At 41.0% G+C, this 17,433-nt stretch overlaps 1 protein-coding gene across 1 annotated transcript in view; it reads right to left on the reverse strand.

The window, feature by feature from the left end:
• Positions 1–17,433, reverse strand: part of LOC117705360 (antiviral innate immune response effector IFIT1-like) — a 90,244-nt gene that overhangs the window by 36,554 nt on the left and 36,257 nt on the right. The window contains 5 exon segments of the mRNA XM_034497954.2: positions 3,458–3,908; positions 3,910–4,146; positions 4,148–4,853; positions 8,413–8,494; positions 10,357–10,423. Coding sequence (XP_034353845.1) covers positions 3,459–3,908; positions 3,910–4,146; positions 4,148–4,853; positions 8,413–8,417 — 1,398 coding nt within the window. The 5' untranslated portion in view covers positions 8,418–8,494; positions 10,357–10,423 and the 3' untranslated portion in view covers position 3,458.

Raw genomic sequence — 17,433 nt, forward strand, 5'->3', positions numbered from 1 at the left:
GTACAGAGTTCCAAGTACTTTTATCTATAGTTTCTTTCTCAGTAAAAAATTCTGGAAGCTGAAGAAGACACAGTAATTGCCCTGCACCAACAACTCATATAAGCAGAGGGAAATAAAGGCAAACTGCTTCAGTTATAGCAAACTATCCAAAATCTGTAATTTATAAGAATACTAATTTTGTTTGCTTAGAAATGAATTGTCAAGATAGCTGAGTTCAGCTTGAGAGGTTTCTGATTTGCTTTTGTTTGTTCGTTTTTTTACTAGGTTTGGTTTTTTTTTTTTTTTTTTTTTTTTGGAATTTCTCCCTCTTTCTCTTTCTCTCTCTCTTTCCTTCCCACCGTTCATTCCAATCCCCCCTCTCCTCAAACCTTACCTTTTTTCTATACGTCTGTCTTCTTGTTTAACTATCTTTCTATCTATCTATCTATATGTCTGTCTGTCTGTCTGTCTGTCTGTCTATGTAACTATCTGCATTTACATGCTGTATCATGCACACTCAGGAACAGTATGAGTAATGAAAGTCATTTGTGTAGGTTTTTCAGGTCTGAGCATTTGTATAGGCAACTAGTGTACTCTGACTGAGGAAAATTATCTCTCCCATTATCAGCATCCTTTAGTTGCCTATAGTTCTTTCTCTAAGGTTGAGGACTCGAAAGCTTTTCCACATCCACTTTAGCGTGCCCATTGGTGTCTTCCTTGTTCAGGCATGTTTAAGCAGTTATGTTGGGGAAACTTTGTGGGCATAGTGCCCTTGACATATATAGGAGAAACAATCTAGCTCCAAACTTCATGTGCTTTTAGCCTTTAATATTTTCCACTTTCCAATTTGCAATGATCCTAGACCCTCAGGTGCAGGAATTGTGATACTGATATACGTGGTGGAACTAGGCTTCATACCTCTGCACTTTGACTGGTTATAGTTTTCTACAATGGTCTCTTTCTGTTACAAAGAGAATTTTCTTGATGAGGAGTAAGAACTACACTCATTTATGGATATCAGCATGGGTGCTTGAGAGTAGTTAGGGACTAAGTTGGTTTAATAACTTGGTAGTTATGAGATTTCTTCTCAGATCCAGAGCTTAACTAGTCCAATAGTTGAACAGGGTTCCATTACCAGGCAACGGTTCCCTCTTGCCTAGCAGCCTTTAGTTGAGAACTGTTGGTTAGCACCAAGGTGTGCATGTGACAACTGCATCCTCAGGGTTATCCGAATGCCTTGCTGGATGTTGTTGCAGATTGTAAGCAGCATAGTGTGGTAGCATTATTCCTTGTTTCCTTTCTTTAGAAGCTTGAACAGCAACTTGGGATACTGTAAAGCTAAGTCTTAGGTAGGAGGCTTTCAGGTCAGATCCAAGTTGGGTCTCCTGCTCCCTAAGTCTAAAGTGCATGGTGTCTTTAACAATAAGAATTTACCTTCCCACCTTCAGAGGGCAAAGAATAGTACAGTAGTATCCTAAAATGTTTTGGGAGTTTTTTAGACAAACCTAACCAAAAACTCAAAAGGATCTCCTCATGCCTGGTACTGGGATTTTTGTACATCTATGGATCTTAAGGGGGTGGGGGACCTTATCAAGCTAGATAGTAAATTAACATTTAAAATCTGTGTGTACACACTGATTTGCATCTATTATAGGCATTTCAGGTGCAGAGTTACTAGTATGATTCCTTATGATTTTTGTCAGACATCCTTCTGGCAGTCTACCCTCCTCCCTCTTTTCCTCTGGATTGTTTAAGGTTCAGTAGTGTATATATTCCCAGAGCATCCTTGCTTGTTGGGCAATAATCCACTACAGATTTAAGATTATTAGCCTGAAACGTAGAGTTTTATTTTCTAAGTGAGAGAAGGTGGCATTGGGACGAGTCACATGGACTCAAGCATGGTAACCTTGAAACAAAGGAAGGGGGCTCTGAGGTTCCTTGTTGTGGAAAGAGACAAGATGGCTGTATATTACAGAATATACAGCTTTGGTGAGAACCATCATCAGACATGCTAAACTGATCTGCTTGAACTCCCATCTTCAGGCATTTTCAGCTGGACCCAGTCAAGGCACAGATGTCAGAGACTTTAATCATCCTTGTGGCCTTCTTAAGGCCAAAAACTCCCTCATTTTTCCCTAGTCTCCACCCCCTTCAAGATATCTCAACACCCATATTCAACTTGAAGAAATTGTGAAGAGTCATTGTCCCAGTTCTTTGGACTTGGGGGTCTGGAGGTGGTTATTCTAAGGTTGCCTTTCTGGGGAATTTAGTAGTGGTCATAACTGGAACAGGGAGGATGTAGCCAGAATTGATTGTAGCCATAATATCATTTGGTAGAACTCTTTACAATAGTTACAAAGTTGAAGTCATAATTTCTTATTTTGGTACAGAATTTATTTTTGATTCAGAATCAAGATTTCATTGGTACAAATTTCTTCTATTGATATAAAAATTTTAGAAGTGAAAGGCTTGGACCCAGTCCTTCTATAACTATTATTATAAACTGATCTGAGTTGTTTAAGCCTGTGAGTTAAGGGCCAAATAGGCAGGGAGGCAGCAGGGTCACTGGGGACAGAGAGCATACAGTGATGGATGGTGCCACATTTTTTTAATATTTCTTGTAACACTTGCATTGTCGCTGCTAAACCTATGAAGTTTGATCTTGCTGTGCTCTGGTTCCATACAAACGTACAATACAGATCTTGATGTTCCAAAGAAAGTACACCCAAAACTCCTGTGATATTAGCAGATTTTATTAAATATAATAGGGTTAGAAAAATGATAAGGCAATTTCACAAAACTCTCAATACCCTGAACAGTGTTAGGTGGCTCTTTTGTCATTTTTGTTGGAACATTCCAAAGAGGTTATTCCTTAACTCTTATCTTCCTGATCATTAAAGCTGTCTCAGTGGTAAATAAATACCAATGTATTTGGACCACAGAAATCCACCACCATTGTTTGAAATCAGACACTTGTATACAGAAAGGTGCATTGATTATTAGGTTGAGGGTCATTAGTCAGAAGGTTATGGGTACAGAAAAGCCTATGAAAATAGAGCTATGGACTGAAACATTGTAAGGAAGTCCTGAATTCCTCTCCTGTTTTGTGCTCACCCTTGCTTGTTTATTTTGCTCTCAGTTATTGCTGAAGGTTGGAAAATCTTGTGAAAAATAAGCTTTCCTGTGTTAATTGTCCTTTGAACAGGACACAGGAAGGAAGACTGATGGTATAGGTCATGCAATCCAAAGGCATACTCATAAGAAAAATGGGAGGCAACGTGTGGTAGGAGAATAGACATTCCTGTCAGGCACTCACAGGTCCACGATAAAGTATCGGGGCTTTAGAAAGACAAGAAATAAAAAAGGCATCACTTGCATCTTGGTTCATTGGGTTCTACATATTTAAGGCCATAGCTACAAAAGAATGATAGGATATGGAGTCATGCTGACACTTAATAAGCCACTTAATGACCCGTACCTCAAAACTCAGGGTTAATTTCTCCTGTGAGCCTCAGGACTTTCTCGTAGTATGACAACGCTTTACTTGTGTCCCCTTTCAGTCTGTAGACAAACCCAAGGAGGCTCAAGCTTTCCAGGACATGAACATTCTGGCGAATCTGTTTAGTAGCCAGTGTCTCCAAAGCATTGAGAAGTCTTCCCCTGAAGTGAGAAGTTGCCTCTATTTTCAAGCCTTTTAAGTAATGGGTGATGGCTCTCTCTTCTGATTTGATATGAAATTGTTGGAAGAGGCCATAGCGTAAATGGATCTCTTGCTGCATATGCTCTTCCAAGTCACTCATGGGCAAAACTTTCTGAAATATTTCCTCTGCCTCTTCACGTTGACCAATCTCTGAGTACATTTCGGCCAGATTAACATAAGCTATCTCATATGTGGGTTTTAGTTCTAAAGTCTTTTCAAAATAATATATAATATATAGCCAAACGAATGGATTGGTCTGCTCTTTCTCTATCTTTCCCTCTGGGTTGCATATTTGCAGCTTTCTTTATTTGAAACAGTTGTGTCTTATGGCAAAGACCAATCTGGAAATGCAAGTAGGTGGAGAAAGGATTTGTCTCCAAGGCTCTTTCAAGAAACTTGAGAGCTTCTTCCACAAAACCTTTCCTTCGGTAAAATTTGGCTACATATCCAAAGATATTGTTCTGGGGGGGATATTCTGGGCAGAGTGTCTTTAATGTGTTTTTCTGCTTCATCAGTTTTGCCTAAATCCTGAAGCTTTAGGGCAAGGAAAACTTTAGTGTGTGGATCTTCTGGACTTAACCTCACAGCCTTCCTTAGAGGTTCCAGAGAAGTTCCAACATATTTATCCAAGTTATAGGCTACGACTGCATAACCAGTGTTGAACTCAGGGTTGTCAGGCTCCTCTTTCAGAGCCTTTGCAAAGCAGGCCAGGGCTCGTTTATAATTTTTTCCTCCACACTTCAGCAAGGCCCAGCCTTCCTCACAGTCCATCTCAGCACACTTTATCCTGTAGCAGAAGGGACTTGCAAATTCCTTGCAAACCTTCTCCACCTTGTCCAGGTAGATCTGGGCTTCATCCAAGCTGCCCCTGTGGTAATGCACCCAGGCACAGTTGCCCCAGGTCACCAGGCTTCTCTTGCCCAACTGTTCTCTCTGGATCAAGGCTTCAGCTTCTTTCAAGCTCTGCAGGGCTTCCTCCTGTTGGCCTTTCAGGTGCCTCAGGTAGGCCTGGAGGTTGTGCATCCCGATGCTATAGCTGGTATCAAGGAACTCAGTCTCTGAGAGTTTTACTTCCAAATCATGCATGTAAGCATCTTTTATAACCAACTCCCAGGTAAAGTGGCATCTGAGTTCAAGCAGGCTGTCACGTAGGAGACTTCTATGAGATTCTTCACTGTAAATGAAACTCCAGTTATTGATATCTTTTACACATTCTGTGTACTTGGAATCAACCAGCATTCTAAGTCACTAAACACTCTCCTTCCCAATATCCCTGGGTGTACTAATCCCTCATAGCGAATTAACTTTACATAACAATTTGAAAAATGAACCTTTTTTAATGGTGCTGTGATTTGGTTACAAAAATCTAAAAGCCAATTAAAATAATAACTTCACTCATATCAATAGATTTTAAGCTGTCTTGGTTAGCTTTCAGCTATTTCTTTTGATGTTAACAAATGTTTTAATTGGATATCTTATTTATTTACATTTCAAATGTTATACCCATTTCCAGCTTTCCCTCTGAAAACCTTCTATCCCATTCCGCCTTACCCTGCTCCAATGAGTGTGCTCACCCACCCATCCACTCCTGCCTCATCACACTAGCAATCCTCTACACTGGGATATCAAGTCTTGACACAAAAATTAGATTCATTTAGAAAAGTGTCTTTAGGGAGAAAACTTGTTCTTTCAGACTGGACAGTAGGCAAGCCTCTGAGGCATTTCCCTAGTTTGATTGATACGAGAAATACCATCCTATTATGGGTGCTGCCATGCCTGGACAGATGTTCCTGAATTCTAATAGCTGACAAGGTGAGCAAGCCAGGAGGAGCATGCCAGTACATGGCACTTCTCCAAGGTCTCTGTTTCAGTTCCTGTCTCTGGATTTCTATCTTGAATTTCTACTGTGCCTTCCCCTCATAATGGGCTACAACTGAGAAATGAAATAATCCCTTTGCTCCTCAAGCTGCTTTTCCTCATAGTCTTCATCACAATGATAGAAACTCTCATAAAGACATTGATTATACCTAAGAATCAGGAAATACCAACCAAGAGTGACCTTAAAGTCTATAAAGACCAGAGGACCAGGAGGCCTGCTGGAAAGTGTGTCAGCTAGATCTCAGAAGGCTCCTGCACCCATGAACTTTCAGCTTGCACACACAGGACTTGCAAGCATGGAAGAATTTTCACAGGGCCCCAGTCCTAGATGACTTTTTAAAATTCCTACACTGGAATAGAGGACTTGTTGACACCTCCTTCCTCCAAAGAGTGCATGAAAGTAAAGGACCCCAGAGTAAAGCTGACACAGTATAAGGTCACATGTAAATCCTGTTATTATTTCTGAATGATTCTAGGTCAAGTAATTGTTTAGCTTAATGAACCATGGGTAAACATAATCTCAATCACCACAGCAATCATTTCCTACCACCTATGGGGAAGCATATTACTTAGGGATCTCTGTGACTGAGAGTTTCCTTCTAATATTTCTTCTGTGATGTTCTCTCTTTAAGAGCACTAGGAACAAAAAAAATTTTTTTGATACTTAAAAAAGTTTTCTCAACAAGATAAAGCTGGTTATAACTGGGGAAAGTTTTTACACAAAAGTTTCTGCTCACCATATCCCAGGGTGATGAGAACAGATTCTTCCCAGGGAAAATATCCACATAGATGCTTGTTACTTTAGAACTGCCATAATATTCGGCAATGTATCTTCTACTTTTTTAAAATATGTGACTCCAGGTACCCTAGTTCTGGTCAGGCTCATGAGAGACCAAATCTTTTGGGTTCAGACTTTATCTTAGAGACCCTGACCAAACACTGAACTCAAGTTAACTAACAGGCCGGGACCTAGCAGCAGTTTCCAACAAGACCTGTGTCTAACACCAGTTTCCAGGTTAGCTCCCAACAAAACATGTGTCTATCACCCATTTCCAGGTTATTTCCCAACAAATCTGCACTTGCAGCTTACATGCCTTCTCCTGATACTCCAGTTCCTAAAAACCAATCATCAGAAAAAAAAAGAAGTTCAATTAATGGCTACACTCCCAACACTAGTACATTATGTTAAAGGTCATAATTGCCCCCCCCCCCCGCCCCAATCAGATGTGTATCAAGCTAGATACCCTGTTCTTGCCTCTATAAATGACTGCCTAAATCTAGACTGAGAGTCTCATTTTAGATCTTCCTGCTGTGTCAAGGTTGACATGGACCCCAAGCTGGAACTTGAAGATACCCTAATGTGATTGCATCAGAACTGACTCCTTGATGGTCTTTTTTGGAGTTCATGAACATTTCTTGGTACAACACTAGTGGATTAATGGTAGATAGACTCCCTTTCAAATGATGTAGTCATGGCAGTTTGTATAGAGAGCAGAGCAGGTTTCTACTCTTCTGTAGACTGCAGAACTTGAACAATCTCACAGGCTCTTCTGTCTCCTGCTAGGAGCAACTGCTTTTCTTTCTTACCTTGATGATATCACTTGCTTTCATCTTGGTTTGGGCCCAGGCTCCATGACTAGTGTTTCAAATGTACCACCGGAAATCTAAGGTTATTCAGATTGCTCAGTGTACTCCAGAGTTTCTGAGTGACCAGTTCTGGGGTTGGAATCTTGGGAAATAGTGTTTCCAGAAAGTACCCAACTGGTACTGACTCATGAGCTTCAGACAAGCATTGTTTTCATGAAAAGTAAGTTTTGGAAGTAAGGACATTTTCATCATTTTTATCATAACCATAGAAGTCTGATCTGGAGGACTAGAGAGATGGCTCAGTAGCTAATAACACTTACTGCTCTCCCTAAGGACCCTGGATTAGTTCCCAGCACCAGTATCAGGTGGATCAAACCTACCTATAAGTCAGTTCCAAGGAATTTGATGCCTTTTGGTCTTTGTGGAACCTATGGACATGTGATACACATAACCTCATGCAATGAAAACATGAAATTAAAACCTGCCTCCTCTCCTTTCCCCACTGCTCTGAAATCAATATTTTCTTCTATCCACTTGCCAGTCTCTGCTCAGGCTCAGGCCTCTGTCCTTCCATGGGAAGTTTGTCAGCTTCCCCTTGGGACATTGCCACAGGGGTAGAAAATTCACAGAGTGGTGCTTTCTTTGGAGTGAAAAGCACCTTCTTGTTTAGTCCTTTAAGAGCAATGTTGTCTTTACCAAGCAGGCTGATGCAGGCAGGAAGCTCACCTTTGCATGTATCCTCATCTTATCCCTCTGGACCATTTTCATCCATGCTTGACTTCCCACACATGGGAAAGCTGAGGCCATGGACTTATTATCTAGATCACTTTGATTTTATATTTTTCACCTTCTCTTGGCTTCAGTCACTTGGTTACACTACCTCAGAAATTCATCCAGGCAAAGGAGAATGTCTTGCTTCTCTTTTGTAAGCATTCTGCAAGCTCTCCTTTGCATTGATGATAGTTGGGTTGTCCTCCAGTTTCTAGAAAAGCTCCTTTTGAGATCTAGAGCTCAGGACCCTTCTAGGTGTACTGAATTTCATTTCTCTTCCCCCAACAAGGACTATGGTTATTATGCTATCACTGTTGTTTGCATCTTACCCATAACCTTCCCCACTGAGCAGACAGTGGAAACCTACCAACATCAGAACCATGAACAGGATGGCTCCATTAGGAGGAAGCCTTCCCGTGAACAGGTCAGTAAAGGCTTGAAGTTTAGAGTGTCAACACATACAGAAATAAGGTTGAGAACAAAGAGAAAGCCTTTACCTCATGTTGCTGGGACTCAGAAGTTACTCCAAAGCACTTTAATTCAGGCCAAGAGACTCTTCCAAACGCGATCAAAGGTGTTCTAGGGATTCCAAGTTAAGCAAGGTATTTATATCTGGTAGGATTACCAAACAGTTTGCCTCACCCTCACTTCCAAGGGAAACTGACAAGGTTCCACCTTAGAGAAAATGAAACCTAGAGAGGGCTGTCTCTGTTTTTGTAATAAAGTAGTGTGGTGACTCGAAAAAAAAACCAAAAAAAAAAAAAAAAAGTGTGGTGGGTTGGTTGGTATAGTACTGTTTGTATTGTTTGTATTGTGGTGTTAATTCTGTTTTCTCAAGAGGGGTTTCCCTCCCGAACCCCCGAAGAGCCATCCATCATGTACTATGATGATGTTATATGAACTTTATTTCCATTTTAAATAGTCTATAATGGCTAGAGCTGGTGATTAGGCAGAAGAGGGGAAAGGTGGGACTGGAGGTTCAAGAGTAGGGGACAGCGAGACAGAGAGGGGGAAAGCAGGAGAGGAAGGAGAGAGGACAGAGGAAGAGGAGGAGAAGCCGTAATGGACCAGAACCACATGGCCAGGAGAATCCACAATTAACAAGGGGTCTTATAACTGGGGAATAAGTTAGTACAATATTAGTTCTACCCAATCTAGGCATATAGCTTTAATTATTATTACTGGATTGTCTGTTTGTTTATATGGGTTTATTATGGTTGGAAATTCCAGCAACAAAGACATGCTTGATTTAGGAAGCTAATGAGATTGTTGTGAGAAGCCATGTTCAAGCCGGGCTCCATGTAGTCTTTGTGTCAGGGCATAACTGAGGTTTTACATGCATTGTCGAAGCAAAAAGAGCAGAGGCAGAGATGCATATTTCGATGGAACATGCCAGATTATTTTGTTAAGATCACATATACCAATAAAGCCGAGGTTTGTTATAACAGAATGTTGGAGAGAGAATTTGTAACAGAATGAGATTGCAGGTGATTGTATTTTCAATTTTTTTTGAGGTGTTGGTCTAAACTCAACAAAGTTCACATCATATATATCCTTCTGTGCATTTTCTACCTTTGTCCACTGAGACTACAAGCCTAATCTTATCAGTGGTCCAAACAACCTTATTTTAATTGGCTAGTAGATCACTTGCCTAGTACAATCTGAATAACCTTAGATTTCCTAGTACTGTCGTTTGTAGTAATCAGACAGTGATGAGCAAATAGAGCCTAGAGCACCCAGTGAAGTGTGGATGCTAGCATCTAATTCTGTATCTATACACCCCCTTTGACTTGTCCTCATCATTTTTAAGCTGTTCCCTTGGACCCCTGCTACAAAGTCACAACAATCCCACAGAATGTCCATCAAAACAAACTCATTGTTTAATCAAAGTTTTCTGAGACCAAGGCTAGTGTAATCCTCCATCAGACTAGCAGAGGGAGCAGAAATTGTGAAAAGGTGTGGTTCTGAGGCTTCCTAGTCAGGCTCCTGAGTCATGGTCTTAGTTTCTATATCTTGCTGTTGTAGCCAACTGTGGAGCCAGATAAGCAAAGAGCCAAGGACTGAGAGCAGTTTCCAGCTGCGCATTTCAACATAAGGTTATAAACCTCCCTCCAATCTATGGTAAAAACATGCACTCAGAGGTTTCTTTGACAGGAACCTTTAACTAGGCTGTGTTTCCCATAGGTAAGACTTGGTCTTGAACCTGAGTTGTGTCAACTGAAGACATCTTTTCCTGAGGACTTTCCCTCTTCTCCCCAGCTCACACATAATGAGAGATAGTAATGTGTTTTGCTCTTATTTTCCTTTATACACCCCTGATTGCACTGAGTCAAAGAGCTGCCTGGAGACATTGTTACCCAGGGTCTTTAATCAACTTTGCTGCAAATTTGATATGTGATCTTGGCTTGTTTGGTTGATATTTCTAAGTCAAATTTACTTACAGGTCAACTAGGATAGTTATAGAACTTTCATTATGGAGCTGTGGTGGTATCAAGACGAAAACTGTGCCTGTTGATCAAGAACATTCAGAAAATGTTAGCACTGTTTTCACTGTAGGACAACTTTCTCCATCAGTCCAGCCTCAGTTAAGCATCAGGTAGAGAACTACCTCACTGCAGTTTCCCTCCAGCAGAAATCGACAGAAGTACCTCAGGTGGTATCCTTGTACAGAAATTTCTGTTCTGAGCTTTAAGACAAAGTTATGTAGACATTTCCATTTTCAGACTCAGCTTAAAAGCCCTAAACACAATCAAGCACCGTGTCTATAACACCTCTTCAGTGCTGGTACTCAGGCCTATCCATGCAGAGTGAGGTGAGAGGAGACTTTTGAAAGGAGGTCTTCTCTCTCCCAGCTACCTTCTTCCAGTCCTGTATTTAAAACCATTTGTCTAATAAGCCAAAATAAGCTTTCAGATGCAAATATCTTCTTCATGGTGTACTAGCCTTGTTCAGCTTTAGAAGAAAGAATAAAAACACGAACAAATGCTAAAAAGAATACCAGAAAAGTTGCTCCCATGGAGAGAAATATGACTATTAATCTTTTGTGCACAAAATTGTTACTTAGCAACTCTCAGGGAAATAGAAAAAGTGTGTATCATGTGGTCATCATGAATTCGGCAATGGCCTTGGTTCTATGAGACTCTGGGTCAGCAGATTAGGGGTTCAGCCTCTTGCCCAGAGTGTCTTTGGCATAAACAGATTCACAGACCACACAGTGGGGAGAGTAATATTTGGAAGACAAAACAGCCAACAGAGCATAGTATGAGCATCTCTGAGAGTGGGTGCAAATAGACGCTCTTAAGGGGAAAGGAACACTGAAATCTACAGAGAGGTTTAGTTTTGAAGACTGGAAAATTACATGCAGCTCTGCCATTCTCCCTGCCATTCCAATCCGCACATCCTGATGACTGTCTCCTTAAAGAAGAGCTCAGTGTGCTTGTGCTGTTATATGAACTGTGTTGCATCTAATGGAGAGCATGTCCCAAAGTAACAGGGAGCGGCTAAGAGCATAGGTCTTCTACTTAGGAGACCCTTTGTAAATTTTCATGGGAAACCTTTCGGTTATCCAAAGCACATGATCCGCAACTTCCTGGCAATCCTCCCTCCTTCAACAGTTTGATGAATTGTTTTTTTCTTTTCTCATTTTTGACTACTTAAAAAAAAATCACTTTATTACTAATGAACTCACAAGGAAAACCATCATACAGCTGGTTTAAGGGAGCCACTCAAAGTCTCAGCCAGTCTCAAACGCTGTGCATGGCCATTCTGAAGTAGTGGGGTCCACCCAGTGTTTAACACATTCGGTGATATTGTTATACATTTATCTACCACAGAAAAGAAAGGGCTATGAAAGAGTTGATGCTAGGAAAACAGTTAGCTTTATGGTCTCTTTCATGACCAATGTGTCCTGTTGGCAATCTCTCCTTCCTCCTCATCCATTACCCTATCTTGATCTGTTTTGTGAATGTTAGGATATATCCAGATTTCAATTCCTCTGTGTGTGTGTGTGTGTGTGTGTGTGTGTGTGTGTGTGTGTGCGCGCACGTGCGCGCGCGCATGTGTGCGCGCGCTATGTCCATGCGCATGCATGCATTATATGTTGTATCTGAATATGAGAAAGAAAATGCATTTTCAAAAATTATCTCTTTTGAGATTATATGTAATGACTTCATTTCTCCCTTCCATCTCCTCCTTCCAACCTTCCCAGACACCCTCCTTGCTTTGGTTCAAATTCATGGATCTTTAATCAGTAATTGTTGTTACATACATGTATGTATGTATGCATATAAACACACATACCCTTTTTTTTACAGACCTCATAATTTCATTTTCCTTACAGCTCAGGAATATTCCATTTTGTACATTACTGCATCTTCATTGTCTATTCTTCTGTTCATGGACATCTATGTTGGTTACATTTCCTTGCTGTTATAAATACAGCAGCCACAAACACAGATGAGCAAGCATCTTTACAATAGGATATGTTATTCTCTGGATATATTTTCAGGAGTAGGGTAGCTAGGTTACATTGTAGTTCTATATATTGTTCTTTTTGAGGCACTTCCAAACTGATTTCTATAACGTGGCTGTGTTATTTTACAACCCCATCAGTACTGAATAAGAGTACCTCTTTCTTTATATCCTCTCCAGTGTTTGTCAGATAGCTTGATGCTAGGCATTCTAACTGGTGAGAGATGGTATCTCAAGACAGCTTTTATAAGCATTTTTTTCCTGGTGACTAGGATGTTGTATACTTTTAAAAATAGCTATTGACTTTCTGTGCTCTGTGTGTGTGTGTGTGTGTGTGTGTGTTTAAATTGCCTGTTTACTTAATTAGCCCAGTTGCTCATAGGTGGTTTTGTTTTCTTGTTATTTAATCTCTGTAGTTCTTTGTAGATTTTGTATATTGGTCCCAGGTCCGAAGAATAGCTAGAAAAACATGCTTTCCATTGTGGGAGCTTCATGTGTACTCTGCTAATGGTTTCTTTTGCTATACAGAAACTTTTAAATTCCATGAAGTACCATCCATTGATACTTTGTATTTGTCTTAGTTTGAGTTTTATTGCTGTGAAGAGACATGACCAAGGCAACTCTTATAAAGGGAAACATTTAATTGTGGCTGGCTTACAGGTTCAGAGGTTTAGTCCATTATCATCATGGCAGAAAGCATGGCAGCATGCCAGCAGACATGCTGCTGGAGAAGCCAAGAGTGTTACATCTGGACCATCAGGCAGCAAGGAGGAGAGTTGTCTACAGCAGGGAGCAGGAGGAGGCTCTGATTCCACACAGGGTGGAGCTCAAACACAGGAGACCTCCAAACCCACCTACGCAGTGACTCCAACATGGCTACATCTCCTAATAATGCCACTCTTCATGAGCTAAGCATTCATGAGTCTATGGGGGCCAAACCTATTCACACCACCACGTCCCACTCCCTGGTCGAATAGGCTTGAAGCCATAACATAATGCAAAAATGCATTTAATCCAACTTCAAAAGTCCCTATAGTCTGTCACAGTCGCAAAAATGTTTAAAAGTCCGAAGTTCAAAGTCTCTTCTAAGATTCATGCAATCTCTTAACTGTAACCCCTCATAAAATAAAGATAAAAAGGCATATCACATACTTCCAGTGTCACAGGAGACACATTACCATTCCAAAGCATAGGACTGGGAGCCTCGTGAGGAAATACTGGAACAAAGCAGTTCCAGAAACCATCTGGGCAAACTGCAGATTCTGCATCTCCATGGTTGAAGTCAAAATGCTCTTCAGATCTCCAACTCCTTTCAGCTTTGTTGACTGCAGCATACTTCTTTCTCTTGGGCTGTTTCCACTCTCTGTTAGCAGCTTTCCTCAGCTTTGCTTTTAACAATAGCTTCTCATAGGCCTTTATGGTACCAGGCCTCATCTTCTTTACATGATTTTTTCAGTCCTAGGCCTTCAGCTGACATGGAGGCTGCACCTTTATCAACCTCTCTTGGCTCACAGTGCCAAGCCTCAGATTCTCTCCATGTCCCCTTCATGCCTTCAAAACCAGTACTACCTGGGTGACTTTTATTCATTGCCAAGGCTGGCTCCAAAGTACAAGGCACAACCTTGGCTGCCTCACACAATATCCTTTCTGGGCCTCCATGCAGGGACAACCCTGTCACACATCTGGCATCAGTGGCTTCCCTTAGTCTCAGAGGAAAATTCCATCCTTGATTCTGCAGCCAGAGCCACATGGCCAAAGCTGCTTGCTGAGCGTGGAACATGACCCCCCTTTTCAATTATATCTTCATCAGCTTTCTGGTTTCAATGGTTTCCTTCACTACATAAGCTTGGATGTCATGGAACTTGCTCTGTAGACTGATCTTGAACTCAGAAATCTGCATGTCTGTCTCCTGAGTGCTGGGATTAAAGGCATGTACCATGATGCCTGCCTGGACCTAAGCTTTCCTTTAATTCCTTTTCACAGGGTCTTTATAAGTCATGGGTTGTGGTTCATTCCAGATATAGTCAAGTTAACCACCAGAAATAGCTGTCACAGGACTCATTCATATTCTGTTGCAGCTCTGTGTTGTCTACCCTAAAACTATTGATGAGGGTCTCCTGTGATATCCCTAGCAGTCTCAGTGCTTCATGTTTAAATTAAGGTCTTAGATCCATTTCAAATTAATTTTTGACCAAGATAAAATATGTGAATCTCATTTCCATCTTCTGCAAGTGTGCATATCATGAATTTTTTAAAGTTTCTAACCACAGGCAACTTTAAGAAAGTAGTTTTCAGAACTCAGATCAGTGGCCTGGTTCCTATGGTTGGGAGAACATCAAATTCTTGCCTGCCCACTGTCATCTCCCATGGTTCCTTAGAATAAAAAGACTCACAGGTATTCTAATCAGTGTCTAGTAGAACCAGAACAGTACATCCCAAAAGGTGCCAAATCTAGAGATTTGCAAAGGGAAGATTTGGCCTGTGGTCTGGTTTTCTCCGATTAGTGCCTTGTATTCCAAGCTCTACTTAAAAAGGGTGCCCAGGATACACCTTGGGCCCCGAGTTAAGGCAGAAGGATGTGATTTGTCTGATCCATCATGTGTAATACTTGCTTTGTATTGCAATGCATTTAAACAACTTCTATGATTTAGATGCCCCTCCAACACGTGCATGCGTCCTTCATTATGACAGCATTGAAGTCTGCAATGTAATTGGCAGACCCCTCACGAATGGTTTCATCCATTCGTGGACTAATGGATTATGAGTTATGAAAGGAATTGGTAATTTTTCAGGAAAATAAGTCTATTATAAAAGTCAGACGACTGTCTCTCATAAGCCCTCTCACCATGTCTTGACCCCCAACACTTGAGAGGTGAAGACAACCAGAGCCATGCAGCTTGCTGGCTCAGCAATCTAGCTGAATAAGTAGACTCGAGAGTTCAGTAAGAGATTTTAAGGTAGAGGGCCAGCAAGATGGATTAGTGAGTAAAGAGGCTTGCCAAGCAAGTCTGGCTGCCTGAGTTCAAGCCTGGGAAGCCATATAAAGGCAGGAGAGAGGACGCTACACAAAGTTGTCCTCCCATATTCTAAAATGTGCTGTAGTACAACATACACAACTTGTACACAACACATACAGACAGACACCCAGACACACACAAACACACACACAAACACACACACACACACACACACACACACACACACACACTAATGATGACAGGGATGATGATCAAGCAAGAAATTTTTGAGGATCTCACCTGACACTGATCACTGTCCTCCACACACATCCATACACACCCCACTAGATGTTCCCAAAATGTTAGGGAAAAATCTGGAAGATTTGTAATCTGCAGGGAGGTATATGAGAATTATTTGCTGTCTGTATTTTTTCTGTAAAACTAAAAAAAAAAAAAAAAAAAAGTTCTTGAAAGCAAAATGTATTGGGAATCAAAGCTATTGAAACAGGGAGAAAGACCAGCAAAGCAAGAGGGAGGAACAGTGCTACAGTTGGACGTTGCTGCTGTGATCATGAGGTTCAACCGTACTTCAGGTTAGTCAGCAAAGGGGCTATTCTTTCATTTGGATGAAAGCACAGAGCTGAGAAGCAAGCAGAGTAATTGTTGTGATGAGCCAATAGACAAACGTCAATGCCTTTCTTTGGCCAACTTTGGGAGAAATTGTTTGACAGTCTTAGTGTTTGCTTCACCCTAAGGTCAATTACTATTTCAGGGTTGTTTTGGAATAAGAGAACTCTGGTCAAGTGAAGTGTACTAGCATCAAATTCTGTCTGAGAAACTAGACAAATAGCACTGTGGACTGAATGGTAATTAAGAAGCTCAAAGTGGCTTTGTCATAGCTCAGCCCTGGGTGGGGGTGGAGGGCAAGTAAGGCCTAAGAGGGAAAAGGCATTAGTGTAACTGAGGTATTGAAATAAAATAGCATTCTTTGCTGGAACACAGGTTAACTCTGTATCTTGCCTTTAGTATACAGCACTGCAACAAACAAAACAGTGGGGTGAAGACATTTCTTTGAAGGCTAGCTTACTTTGGAGAAAGAACTATTTTTTGAAACATCTCAAAACAGAGCAGAGAAGAGAAGTATGTGTACTTTTTACATACAATGTATATTAATCCTGGCAGGGCTTTATATTCCCTGAGGAAATAACGTATATTATCATATTCCCTATTGTGAGAATAAATCCCCAAGCTTTTGTGCTAACTGTGCCTGAGGAGTCCACAGTGATGCTCTGAACACTCAAACTGTCGGCTGAGATGAACTCCTTGTCCCTTAAGCTGCTTTTGACAGCCATTTTAGCAGAGTAGTGAGAGAAAGAGCAACCACAAGATGAACCACTGGCTCAGAAGGAATGTAGGACTCAATGTCCTTGATGTTCAGAAGCATTCTGCTGCTAAGCACTCGGAGTGGGTAGACCATACATATCTCGACTCTTTGGAGTCCATGAGACCCTCATGTAGATAAACCTTTAATGAAACTGTGACCTCAGCCACCAAAATTTCTGCCTTCATCATGTCAATTGTCATAGACACAGGCAGTTGCATTAAATCAATGTGCTCTTACATCATTAAAAAAAAAAAAAAAAAAAACAATCACCTAAAATTTTCTTTAAGGGCCATCAAGATACGGTATGTTTAGTTCTTTCCCATACCCCCACAAGTTATACAGATTCCTCACAAATGTATGGAAATCGAAACAAACAAACAAACAAAAAAACAAGTTTTCTAAGAACCTTAGGATTTGTATATCATGATAGCCAATCACCAAGTTTGTTCAAGGTCACGTGTGGGTGATAAATTATCTCGTACCAGATGGTACTGCAGAGCAACCCGAGCGGAATCCAAGTGAGCATCACACCTCAAACACGAGGTAAGGTTAAACCAAAATCCTAACACGGAGATGCCACACTAGGCTCTGTTGAAAATCAAAGTGGGCACTCTCCAAAAATGGGTAAGTTATCTAGTCACACAACTAAGTGACCACTGCTCAGCCTTCGGCTCAGTCGAGCCTTCATACTGAGGAGCATTTCAAAT

Source organism: Arvicanthis niloticus, chromosome 1 (assembly GCF_011762505.2).
Source record: "Arvicanthis niloticus isolate mArvNil1 chromosome 1, mArvNil1.pat.X, whole genome shotgun sequence".
NCBI classification, from domain to species: domain Eukaryota; kingdom Metazoa; phylum Chordata; class Mammalia; order Rodentia; family Muridae; genus Arvicanthis; species Arvicanthis niloticus.